General features: G+C 39.1%; 2 protein-coding genes across 2 annotated transcripts; one reads left to right on the forward strand and one right to left on the reverse strand.

Annotated features, from left to right (window-relative positions):
- Positions 1–893: 893 nt before the first annotated feature.
- Positions 894–1,171, reverse strand: K441DRAFT_664100 (uncharacterized protein). Its single transcript, XM_067649295.1, has one exon. The coding sequence runs from the start codon at positions 1,072–1,074 to the stop codon at positions 922–924; it is 153 nt and encodes a 50-aa protein (XP_067501362.1). The 5' UTR covers positions 1,075–1,171; the 3' UTR covers positions 894–921.
- Positions 1,172–8,986: 7,815 nt separating this feature from the next.
- K441DRAFT_664102 (HET-domain-containing protein) lies at positions 8,987–11,142 on the forward strand. The gene has a single exon (XM_067649296.1). The coding sequence runs from the start codon at positions 9,009–9,011 to the stop codon at positions 11,043–11,045; it is 2,037 nt and encodes a 678-aa protein (XP_067501363.1). The 5' UTR covers positions 8,987–9,008; the 3' UTR covers positions 11,046–11,142.
- Positions 11,143–13,703: the final 2,561 nt, after the last annotated feature.

Below are 13,703 nucleotides of genomic sequence, written 5' to 3' on the forward strand. Positions count from 1 at the left end.
ATTTAACGGTGTAAAACGCGAACTTATTACTGTATTAAAGGCTTTATAAAGAAGCATAGCTATAAGGGCTCACTAAGATGCTAAATATATAGATAGAAGGAGGTAAAGAAGCTTATAGCGAAGATAAGGCAAATAGTATATAAATGCGAGGTTTATAGGCTTCCTCTATACCTTTAGTACTTTAACAACTTTCACTTAGCAGGCAATAATTAGGTAACTATTTTTAATTCTCTACTTCCTTAAGCCTCTAATATTAAGACTCTAAAGCTAATTAAGCCTTTACCGCAGCGTCTTTTTTAGCCTCCTTTAAGCCCTCCTCTACCGCCTCTAGTCGGGCCTCTATACTAAACAATCGCTAGTTAAACCGTTTAACTACCTATAATACCTAACCCATCTTATTTAATATATATAACACGTCTTTCCTTATAACCTTAAGCTGTTCCTCTACTAGCTTATCTTTATTAACGTTAAGAACGCGTATAAAGTATATAGGCAGTAACACTTTAGGGGAGGACTCTAATAGAGGATTTTCCTATATAATTAGTAGCTAGTTAATGGAGGAAAGGTAGAAACGTACAACCGTGACGTTATATATTATAACTTTTTACTTAACTTCCTCAAAAATAATATATATTAGGTGTTTTGGTGGGGCTTGCTAATAAAATCGCGCTAGCTAGGGTGCCTGCAGTATGCTAACCTAAGTAAAAGCGCCAAAAGCGCCTAATACGAAAAGTGACTTCTGCCAGACGAAGGGATAAGAGCTACGTCTCCTTTTAGGGTACGTTAATATCGGCTTTACGGCTCTTCCCTTTTAAGGGCTAGCTTGCAACCTCCTTAATAAAGAAAAGAAGTAGCTTATCCTCTATCCCTTAACCCGTTAACTTGGGCACGCAGGTTATCGATAAGAGCCCACCAATCAAATCAGTGGGATTCGGTAGCCGTGCTTAGGAATACACAATTCGGAGAGTGGCTAAGGCTTCGGGGGGGGGGGGTTTTCGCCGTTTTATTTGGGGGAATCTTACATTGAGTCTTCCGAACAAGATCTGCATTAAGTCTAGCGTGATTAGAAGGCATGGTGGTGGTGTATTTGATGGTTGAATTCTACGCGTTGTTCTGATTCTGGTGTTCGCGCACGGGCCTTCCCCTCTGCTCGCCCTAACGGGTCAAGGGATAACGGTATTACTATTATAGTACTGCTTCTATTTATAGAAGGCCTAGGGCTAAATAACGCGTTAATTATAGGCCGTAATACTTTTAGAAGAGGGGGGGTATTACCTTAAACTCCTTCTGCTTTAGATCGTACGTTAAAGACATATTCTTAGGCCTTACGGCACGCATAAGGGCAAGGACATACTGCGCGTTAGCGCATAATTCGGCATTATTAGCGATATTAATCTCTACGCGGTTAGTCAGCGCCATCTTATATAGTAGGTATAATAGTAGACATACTGCCGCGATTAAGGATTAGGTAGGGAGGACTTTTTTATATACACTTGGGGCCCTAATGCCCCTAATTACCCTACGGTCGGGGTCGATTAGCGGCTCGATCAGCGGGTGGCCCTGGATACGCGAATCTCCTCAGCTTGGCGCTGGTGGCGCTGTGGAGATCCTCGAATCTGACCCAGGTGGCTGGCTGAACACGTGATTTTTCGGCTGACCGACGATCAGCCGGGCCTCTCATACTTATCTCAGTTGACTCAGACCCTGGAGAGAAAATCCACCTGCAAACTCCTGAGCCAATTAGCGGCCGGCACCGCCACACCTAAGCCAATTAGCGACTGGCGCCGCAGCTCATGTACGCCGCAGGCGTTAGTGCTTGCGCTAGCTTTAGCAGCCAATTACAGAGCGCCGAGGTGGATTCCTCACCGAGGGTCTGAGAGATTATGGGCGCCTTTTGTAAAGGCTGTACAGCCTCGCTAGTAGAAAACAGTTCTATCGCCTTTAACGTTGTATATCGCCCCCTAATATAGCGCTGCTTAGCTCGCCAATACCTCTATTCAAAAGCTCATCTCTTACTCTATATATTGCATCCGCGATAGAGCCCGGCCGTCCCCCTAATACCCCTACAAACGTCCCTACAAACGTCTACGAACGCCTGCACGAACGCCTGCACGAACGCCTGCACGAACGCCTGCACGAACGCCTATACAAAGCTCTGCTCTGCTCGGCTCGAAGCTCTGCTCGGCTCGAAGCTCTGCTCGAAGCTCTGCACAAGGCTCTGCACGAGGCTCTACTCAAAGCTCTATCGAAGCTCTGCTCGAAGCTCTGCACGACGCTCTGCTCGAGGCTCTACTCAAGGCTCTGCACGGAGCTCTGCTCAAAAGCTCTGCTTAAAAGCTCTACGCGAGGCTCTGCTCAAAGCTACTCGAAGCTTAGTACGGAGCTCCAAAGCTCTCCTAATATGCAGCACTAATATACTACGAGGAAGGCTCTATAATCGTCTACACAAACGGCTCTATAAACGTCTATACGATCAATCAACCAAACGCCCGTACGAACGGCTTTATGAACGTCCATACAGTTAATTAATCACACGAACGCCCGTACGAATGTCTGCACGTCTGCACGTCTGCACGTCTGCACGTCTGCAATCTATACGTCTACACGTCTGCGATCTACACGTCTACACGTCTACAATCTACACGTCTGCACGCCTGCACAAGGCTCTGCACAAGGCTCTGCACGAAGCTCCGCACGAAGCTCTGCACGGAGCTCTACTAAAGCCCTACACGAGGCTCTGCCCAAAGCTTACCCTGCTACGAAGCAGCCCCCGCAGCACGACGGAGGGATAGGATTTGCAAAGCAAATCTATACCTACTAGTTTAACTAGGTGAGCTGGTTATTATAGGATAGAAGAGGCACCTCTGTAAATTTAGAAGGAAATAGAGTAGTAGTGGTAGAGTACGGCCGTTGTTTCGATGCAGCTGGCAAAAAAAACCAGTTTCAAAAACATATCTTTAAACTTTAAGGCTGTATATCGCCCCCTAATACAGTAGTTAGCTAATTATAATTATTATAATTAAATAAAAGAAGAGATTTTAATTTAAATGCATCGCGTACTAAGACTATAACTGGTATATTTACGCTGCTAGAGTTGCTTAAAGTTGGCATACGTTAAGAATCGCGCCCGGTTTACAGCAAACGCGCGCCTATAATCTCTCAGACGCTTCGCAGAGGAATTTTGGGGCTACAGGGGGGCTAGGAGGTAGCGCGACGTTCTATTGGCTCAGGAGTTCGCAGGAGTTAGTGCGCGCCGCTAATTGGGCAGAGTGGGGCAGTGGCAAGAGAGTGGGACTATGCAACGCCACAAATTCCTCGGAGAAGCGGCTGAGGCACCTGAGAGTGGTTACAAGTCGGCTAGACCACGCTAAAAGGTCGGCCTACCATAAGCGCTAATGCACAATCCCTGTACGGGGCAGCCCCAGCTCAAAATACTAAGTCGTATGGTGAGCCCAAATCGCTTATTCTACCACACAACTTACCTCCTAATTAAAATTAATTATTATAAGTAACTAGTTATAACATATTTAGAACGTATTTAGAACGTATTTAGAATATATTTAGAATATATTTAATATATATTCTAATTTAAATAATTTTTTTAAGCCTATAAAATAGTATCTTAGAGTTAAATATAGCTATAAAATTTAATTAAGTTTCTAATATATTTTAATCTAATTTTAGGTACTTTTTAATTTAGTTTTAAATATATATAATCTAAAGTTCTTTTATTATATTTATAACTAAGAATTATTTAAACTCTTTAGGTACTAAATAAAAGTTATATTTATTATATTTATTTAAAAAGTATATATAAATAAGTTTATAATATTTAAATATAATATAAACTAGCTAAATATATATTCCTAAGCTAATAATATTAGTTCTTTAAATATAAAGGGCAAAAAATAATTTTTTTTAAAAATCCTTAAATTTTTTAATTTTTTTTTAAAAGATATAAGATCTAATATAAAGTAAGTAAATAGTATAGTTTAAGTCAGCTAGACTATACTAAAAGGTTGGCCTACTATAAGCGCTAATATATAATCCCTATATAGGGTAGCCTTAACTTAAAATATAAAGTTATATAGTTAACTAAGCCTAAATCGCTTATCCTACTATATAACTTACCTCTTAATTAAAATTAATTATTATAAATAACTAGCTAGAATATGTTTAGAATATGTTTAGAATATATTTAGAACATATTTAGAACATATTTAGAACATATTTAGAATATATTTAGAATATATTTAGAATATATTTACTATATATTTAGAATATATTTACTATATATTTAGAATATATTTACTATATATTTAGAATATATTTAGAACATATTTAGAATATATTTAGAATATATTTACTATATATTCTAATTTAAAATACTTCCTTTTAGTAATAATTAAAATTAAAAATTTTAAGCTATAAAATAGTATATTAGAGTTAAATATAGCTATAAAAGTAAATTAAGTTCCTAATATATTTTAATCTAATTTAAAATATATTCTAATTTAGTTCTAATCTAGTTCTAATCTAGTTCTAATCTAGTTCTAATTTAGTTTTAAATATATTCTAATCTATTTTTAAATATATATAATTTAAAGTTCCTTTTATTATATTTATAATTAAGAATTATTTAAGCTCTTTAGGTACTAAATAAAAGTTATATTTATTATATTAATTTAATAAGTATAAATATATATTTTTAAGCTAATAATATTAATTCTTTTAAATATAAAGGGTAAAAATATTATAAATACCCTTAGAATTTATAATAGTTTTTATAAAATATAAGATCTAATATAAAGAGAGTAAATAGCTTTTAATAAAAGTAAAATAGTTTTAATATATATTATTATTATTAAAAGTAATAAAAGCTAGTATATAATAATAAGTATATAAAATATGAAATATATTTATATTTAAGCCTTATTTAAAATCGAGATCCGACCTATACTGTCCTATGGGGGTTCCTTTCCGTCTTATCTTGACCGTACGGTCGAGCTGAGAGTGAGGATCTCGTCTGCTACTGATGCAGCGGCGTTACGTCGTGGCTAGAGGGCGCTTTCGAATGCGTCGTCCTTGACGCCGTCAGAGCAGCAGAGTTTTCGCGGGTCTTGGCGCTCGTTAACAACAATATAAGGCAATTTATCAAGAACAGAGGAATGGTCTTAAAAACTACCCAATATCTCTTTACCTAGGCACCGACCTAGGGCCATAAGCCAGCGCTTGCATTTGCTAGTGGAAGCGATCGGAATCTATAGGGACGATAGGGCACCTCTGTACTTGTTCCGCTCTAAGACTGCAGAGCAGCGAGGGCATAGGAAAAATCTCAACACCATCAACCACATTTAGCGACGTTAATCCTCCTGTTCTGAGGCGACGTTAATCCTCCTATTCTAGGGCGACGTTAATCCTCCCTTCTTGCAAGAGCTAGGGGCCTATAGGTGGCAGGCTGGAACGGACTAATGGGATAGGCTGGAACGGACTTAAATGCAGGTGTTGGTTAAGATGGGAGGACAACAAGTTTGGTTAGTAGGCGACTAAGGGACGGTAGCTGCGCGGCGTCGAGTTATTATGGGCCCACGCCTGCAAGACACGGTCGGCCTGTCGACGTGAGAGCGTCACAGGTAACGCGAAGCAGCTGGCAACGGCTATAGGGCGTGGTATACAATAGCAGCGACAGACGACTCCAGGGATCTCACCCCTTTACTGGGCTCTGACCCCTAGTGGACCTGTCTTAGAGGAAGGATCAACACCTTATTAACGACACTGTCTGTATAGCCCAAAAGGACGGATGCGCGTGTCGGTCTATTTAGGCAGGGGCAGGCTATAAGGATAGGCTTATGGAGCAAATCAGGTGCACGCGGGTAGGAGCTGGCCTTGTCCACTAGCTGCTGCGTAACCGTGGCAAGGAACTGGGCAAGCAGTTTAGGCAAACTTGCTGTGTATAGTAACTCTCGTAGCACTACAATGCATATGTATTCTGGCCACAAACGACAACAATAAGAAGGCAAAGATCCTTATAGAAAGGTTCTTCCCCCAACCGGCTCCAGTAGACCTCAGTGATATTACGGGCGAAACACCGGTGACTTGCCTGCGGGTCGACAGCGACATGACAACAGAGGAAATGGCTAGAACCATTAGCCGCCTTTTAAATAATATAGCACTAGGACTAGATGGGATTCTAAATAAGGCCCTAAAAACCTATGGGCCACTTATAGCACCTTAGCTTGTAGATGTAGCTAGAGCATGCTTTGCTATAGGCTACTACCCGCGACTCGGAAGATCTATAACAACGGTTGTCCTACGAAAAGAAGGTAAAGCAGATTACTTAATCCCAGGAAGCTACCGCCCTATTGCCTTAGAAAACACCCTTAGTAAGATCTTAGAAAGGGTAATAGCGGAACNNATAGNAGANANNGNAGANNAANANGCCCTACTACTATAAAGCTAAATAGGGGCAAGAAAGAACCGCTTAACACTATTAGCACTTACGCTACTCGCTACTACTATTAAATCTGTATNGGCGATNNNAAAGGACTTNNTAGTATTAATGCTTAGCCTAGACATTAGTGGTGCCTATAATAATATACCCCACGAGCGTCTCCTATATATCCTTAGGGTAAAGGGCTTCCTAGAATAGATTATATAATTTGTCTAAGGGTTTATAGGCTAGAAAGAAACATTACTAGTCTTTAGCGGATACCAGAGCCCCCCTATTGTAGTTGCAACAGGAATACCATAAAGATTACCCCTCTCGCCTATACTCTTCCTTTTCTTTATAAGTAACCTACTTGACTTCTTTAAGGAAGGGGTAACCTAGGGGATAGGCTTTATTAATAATACAAACCTAATTATATACGGGCCAATAGCCGCAGAGAATTGCAGAACACTAGAGAAAGCCTATAATACTTATATAGAATAGGCAAAACGTTATAGAGTCTAATTCTTACTAGAGAAATACTAGCTAATCTATTTTATAAGAAAACGTAACTAATCTGTAGATCTCTAGCATATAATTTATATCTAAGGCTTTAGGGGTTAACTAGTTTAGGGCCTAAGGGTATTAGGAGTATAGGTAGACAGTAAGCTCTATTGGAGCGTATATACGGCATAAGCGGCCTATAAAGGCTAAGTATAGTTTATTGCTTTATCTAGGATTGTTAACTCTATATAGGGTCTATGCTTTTAGAGGTTACGCCTATTATATATAGCAGTTGTCCGGCTAACTATAATATATAGATCCAGTATTTAGGCCATTGGAGAAACTAAGAAGGGCCCCCCTAAATTACTTCTTAAACTACTTTAAAAGGTCTAGACAGCCTGCCTCTAGAGTATTATAGGCGGGTATAAGCAAACGGCTACAGTACTACTTAAGAAGAAATCTAATATTCCCCCCCTATAGTTATATATTAAAGCCGCTGTAATATAAAGGATATAAAATAAACGTAACTCTAATATTATAAAGTACATTAAGACACGCCTAAGTAAACTATAGAGGGACCCTAGGGTGCCCCGTAGGAGAACAAACTAATAACCCTAAAGTAGGGAAGAGATATTAGAGAAATAGGTAAAGAAAATAGAAGAAAAATGGTGCCGCTTTAGGGCCTAGGCCTATATAGAGGAGGAAGGGAGATGTATAAAAGGTTAGTAAAAATAATAGTAAGATAGAGAAAGGAGCTAAAGTAAAATACGTAAGAATGCTAGGAAACTATCTACTATAATATAATACTGGTTGGACTAACACTAGAGAAGTAAATGGGAGTTAAAGGTATAGAGGCTGACTTAGGTAAAATGAACCTAAGCTATAGCATAGTTAACGCTATAGGGGGTAAATATCTAAGGGCTTTAAAAAGGCCTAATAAAGGTAGAAAATATAATAGTAATACTCTTAAGAATAGGAATAATAGGACTAAAAGATTGGCTTTACTGGGTGGGTATCCTAGTAGGTAGCCCGAGATGTGAATATGGCTAGCTAAGACAGACACTAAAATACGTAATACTGCTATGCCCCCTACGCACTAATTAAGAAATAATGCTCTTAGTAACTGGTATAGAGAACTATAATACACTGCTCTTAATATAAAAAGGCCTTAAGGCGGTTACCTAGTAGCTTATTAATTAAAATGTGTTAAATTAGTTCCGGGTTGTAAGGGAAATGGTAATAGAAGGTAAGGGGGCGAGCAGTAGGTGCCCCTTAGTAACTCTACAGTAGTAGAGTAATAGTTTATGATACTAGCGCGTCCGTAGGCTTGTTACGGCAGTAGTGGTTCCTAAGGAGGTTAAATAGTAAGGTAGTAGAGTACTATAGGCAACTTATAGGCGTTAAGTAGGCGAGTTCTAAAAGGCGGGGAGATAGATTACGGGGTTTTCTTATTTTTCTTAAATAGAGTTTTCTCCCTATATGTAAATAAGGAGTAGTCCGCGTGGGCCTAATAGGGATCCAAATTGGACGTTAAGCAATGAATTATTATTATTATTATTATATATATAGATATATAGTTTTTAGTTATAATAAAGTAGGTTAAATTACTAAAATTATATTTAATAATAATTCTTAATATATTTTAATTATATATAGCTAAAATAGGTTTACAACTAGTTATAAATATATTCTAAACGTATTAGAAACATGTTTTAAATATATTAGAAAAAACTTATTATTTACCTTTATAGGATTTTGTTTTAGTTTAAATAGGCTTTATAAATAGCTTAAACTATTAAAATTACTATAAAATAAACTATAAATAGCTTATATAGCTCTTTAAGGTAATAATTATTATATAAAAAATATTTTTATAATAGATTTAAGATAGATATATAAGAAAAGATAGGGTGGATGGTAGGGTCAGGTTGGGAGGGGAAGGGTGGGGTTTGGTGTGGCGGGCGGAGGTTTCGCCTATCGGGCCGACCTTTTAGCGTGGTCTGGCCGACCTGTACGCACGCACCTGAGATAATCTCATACCAACAACTATCTCTCCTGGCACACTGGATAATGGATAATGCTGCCTCGGTGCGAAATAAGTATTTTTAATCTGCAGTACAGCAGTTCATCCTTCCCGTTCGCCCGACTTTGTCCCTTGCCCTTTTACGTCTCAAGAACCCTGACATATCAGTCGGTGTCCCGTGTTTCCAACGATCTCACCTCCACTTTTCGTTATCCACCTTTGAAGTTAGGACGAAAAACGTCTGCACAGCCGACAATCCGCTTACTTGAACTATTTCCCGGTCGCTCTATAGATCCCGTCCAATGCCAGCTCAAGCCGGTCTCCTTACTCGACAGCCCATCGTATGAGGCACTCTCTTACTGCTGGGGTGACCCTCGCGGTCAGCGTGCCATCACTTGCAATAACGAGAGGTTGAATGTCCCTAGGAATCTTGAGGAAGCTCTTCGCGGTCTTCGCCTCTCGGATAGAAAACGCACATTATGGGCGGACGCAGTGTGCATCAACCAATCCGATACGGCGGAGAAAGACAACCAAGTACGGCTCATGCGAACCGTATATGCGCAGGCAAGTAGGACTTTGATTTGGCTTGGCGAATTAAACGACAGACATGAGAAAGGAATCTCTGTCTTTGCGTCACTCTCTGTCAAGATCGGGCTGGTTGGCTGCCGTTGGCTCAACCGTGCACACAATATTCCGTCCATAACTATTCGCGACACTAGGACAGGGGTGAGCCGCACGTTGCCGCCATTCTCCAACGAAATTTACCTCAGTTTGATTCGCATGCTCCGTAGGCCGTGGTTCCAGCGAGCGTGGGTAGTCCAGGAAGTCGTTGTTTCCAACAAGCCAACAATACTATGGAACTTCGTGGAGTATGACTGGGGAGAACTGATTCGGGCCCTGCAAAATATGTGTGCTGTCAAATTTCCACTTGCTTTTATTTTCTCCTTACAACACATTGCGGCTATTGAGAGTGAGCGCCGTCGATACAAGTCCAGCAACATTGAACTCCTTGGACTGCTTCTCCGTCAGCAACGTTGCTCGGCCGCAGACCCGCGAGACAAAGTATTCTCGTTTTGTGGATTAGTCACAACTTCGCCCACACGCAGAGGAGTGCGAATCAGCTATAGAGAGGACACAGTGTCCATATACCGGAGAGTAGCCGTGAAGGCATTGCGAGACACCGAAACACTGGATCTCCTAAGTCGCCCACCCCTGCTTACAGCGCTGAAACTACCGGGCCTCCCGTCCTGGGTGCCAGATTGGAGCATTTGCGCTAGCTCTAGCATGGCGTCGACATTTGGCATAGGGCCTAGGTCGCTCGCTGCCACAGAGGCAAGGTTCGGGCCCAAAACGCGGCCCAAGTTCGCTGCAGCAGGCAGTTCGCGTTATGTGCCTGATTATTCCTCGTCGCTTCACGAGTTGATTGTTGAAGGCTATGTCTTCGATACCATCACAGAAGTTGGACAAGTGTTTGAAGGTGTTGAATTGCCGAATGCTATCACTACTTTGATTAGTATTGGCAAAAGCTGGACCCAAACGCTTCGGACGTTCCTGAAGGCACGCATGGTCATCATCACCTGGCAGGAAATGATAAGAACGCATTCGAGTACGATATTACCCCCTGACCAGGCCCTGGACGACATCTTTTGGCAGACTGTTTGTGCAGGCGAGCTTTTTAAATCGACCAAAGTTGCTTCTGCGGCAGAATTTTGGAAACGTGCTACTCGCAATTCAGGATTTCGCGTGCAGGATATCCCGAGCTTCTTACACCCTATAGGCTTCGCCTACTGTTTTTTCCTTCTTATCTGGCATTTAACCTCTAATAAACCGTTCCTTGAATACGAATTACAAGGGCGTTTTATTCTCAATCGGAAAATGATCAGAACTGCCCAGGGTTACATTGGATTAGCTAGTGGCACAGCAAAAGTCGGAGATCTGTTGTCTATTTGCAAAGGCTCTAGTGTGCCTCTAGCCTTGAGGCAATTTGAAAACTCTGGCCGATGGGAACTTGTTGGTGACGCTTATGTTCATGGCATCATGCAAGGAGAGCTCTTCGAGGACAGCAAGTGTAGGAAGATAATTATTATCTAGGTATACAAAGGTATTTATGGTGTAACTAGCTGAACCTAAGTATTGCCATAGGAATTCTACTTGAACTGAGAATATTTCAGCCCCGCCGCCAGCGTAGCAAATATCTAATGTTAGACCTTTTGGCCACTCCGAGCCTTTTTCCCATTGAGTGCGCCTGCAAGACGCCCGCTCGTAGCCCGTTCACCCAAACTATTATGGTTCTTTTTACGTGGTTTCCCAATTATGTATAGTGTATTCTTGGCACAATAAACTTTTATAGCAGCCGAGCCCTAAATAGATTAACTAACTAACGCTTAGTACTATATCTAGTAGCTAAAAAGGTGCCTTAGGGCCTTTGGGCCTTAAGTATATAGTTTTTAAAGCCTATTAGAAGCAATTGGCTTAAGGAGCCTTACTAATTATATATAAGGGGACTTTATAAACAGGGGGCTATAAGACACGATTATTGGAATAGATAGATTGTAGAGGAGATAAATCCTTAAGGAGGTAAGGCCTCTAGGATTATAGAGACTATATACTACGGGTACGTGCCTCTAGTATATAACTGGCGACTATTTAAGAGGTATCCAGGGGTTGTCTTAAGGGCAACCTAAGGTAACCGCAATAATATCCCTTACATTACCCCCCCCTTCTTACAGTCGGCCCCTAATTATTATTACCTTATAGTAAAGGGAGATTATAAGGGCTTGTCCTAAAAGGGGTTTAGATAAATATCGGTATACCGCTATATATTGTCTATCTATCTAACCCTTACTTTAAACTCCTAAAAACCCTTAATAAGGAAAAACATAACTAGAGAAAAGACGCGAGAATTACTGAAAGACCTATTAGAAGCCTACTGGAAGTATACTAGTAATTACCTAGGCTAACCTAAGGATTTTTATATAACTCTACTTCTAAAGCCTTTATACTAGTTTATAATTAATCATAACTATTATAGGTAATTTAGTGTTTTTAATATAGCTCTGTAAAACCTTTTAGTATAGGATTTAACGTATAAGGCCTTAGCTTACCGGTGTCTTAAACTATTAAGATATAGTTTATAATCCTTTTTTAGAATCCCCTACGTCACTAATATATTACTCCTATATTTACCCTTAGGCTATTAAATATAGTTAAGGTATTAATTAGTAAGTTAAAGATACTTATCTCTTAAGATTTAATATATATACTTTTAAATCTAGTAGTCCTATACTATATAGTTGGTATAGCTCTACTGCCTAGTAAATAGAAGGGATACTTTATAATAGCACTTATAGCTATTATATAATTATTAAAAACGTTTATAACGTTATCCTTTAATACTATAGTATTATATAAGTATAATTTAACCTATATAAATCTTTAATTAATATCTTAATTGCTTTCCTCTAGCCGTGTAATTAGTTTTTATAAGTGTTATAGGACACCCCCATAATACCTTACACACATCCACCTGTTTTCACCGACTTAGCAACTAAAGACTAACAATAAGACGGCAATCTAACGGCAATCTACTATATTCTGCCATATTCTGCTATATTCTACTAAGTTCCACTAAATCCTGCTAAGTTCTGCCAGGGCCACTACCTAAGTCCTATTCTACTCCGTATACGCATTAATTAAGCAACTAAGTCCATAATATATACTCTTTCTTCCTAATTTCTACCTTCTTTCCTTATATAACGTCTTAATCTTATTACAAAGTTTAAATATATAGCTTAATGATATCTACTTTACTATATATTATTATCGCTTATACTTACTCTGTAATACTATATTATATTAAACCTATACCCTATATTACCTGACTAGTATATAAAATAACCTAGAAGCCCATATATCTATAAAAGACCTATACGCTATATTTACTAAATAAATAGAGACTCTATAACAGGCTTTTGCGGACACCCTTTCCTATTAAAAAGCCCGATATTATAAGTTAATTAAATCTCTTAAGAAAGAAATTAAAGAGATCTGCTGAAACCTACTATCTGCTATACTATCGCCCCCACTTACCCCTACTAGTATTAATCTATAAATACTAGGTAGAAAGAACGTGTCTAAAACTAGCTCCTTAACCCTAAATTTGCTAACTAGTACCCTTAAAAAAAGTTAATTAAACACCTCCCTAATCCTCTCGCCTATTTAGGTAAAAGGAATAAACTATACTTTTTCCTTAACTAATTTAAGAATAAGCTAAATAGTAATATTAATCGCTACTCTACTTCTAATAGCTAGTTATATTACGCTATAAACTACCTAATAAAAGACGCCGTAGAAACTATATACTTATTTTAGCCGAGCACTATAAAAGAACTAGTTACTATACTAGAAGCATTTTATAGCGACCCTAACTAAATTACTATAGTATAAAGAAAATTAAATAAGATGATATAAGGCTTTAAGAGCTTTCTATTATACTTTACTAAATTCTACTACTATGCTAAAGAGACTAGATGGAACGAACCCGCCTTAATTAATCGCCTAGTGGAGTTGCTAAACTTTAAACTAAAGGCTTCCCTTATAGGAGTTGAGCTACTAAATACCCTTACCGCCTATACTAATATTATCAATAGCTTATATAACGATATACTACGCCTTACCCTAAAATATATATCTTAATACTCTGCCCCTTAGCCGCCTAGGACCCGCAAGGACCTAAACGCCATAGATATT

This window comes from Cenococcum geophilum (assembly GCF_001692895.1).
Source record: "Cenococcum geophilum 1.58 unplaced genomic scaffold K441scaffold_36, whole genome shotgun sequence".
Taxonomy (NCBI): Eukaryota; Fungi; Ascomycota; class Dothideomycetes; order Gloniales; family Gloniaceae; genus Cenococcum; species Cenococcum geophilum.

Bases quoted from the DNA above. Each gene is read 5' to 3' on its own strand.
- K441DRAFT_664100 (XM_067649295.1), bottom strand. From the start codon at position 1,074: ATGCCTTCTAATCACGCTAGACTTAATGCAGATCTTGTTCGGAAGACT.
- K441DRAFT_664102 (XM_067649296.1), top strand. From the start codon at position 9,009: ATGCTGCCTCGGTGCGAAATAAGTATTTTTAATCTGCAGTACAGCAGT.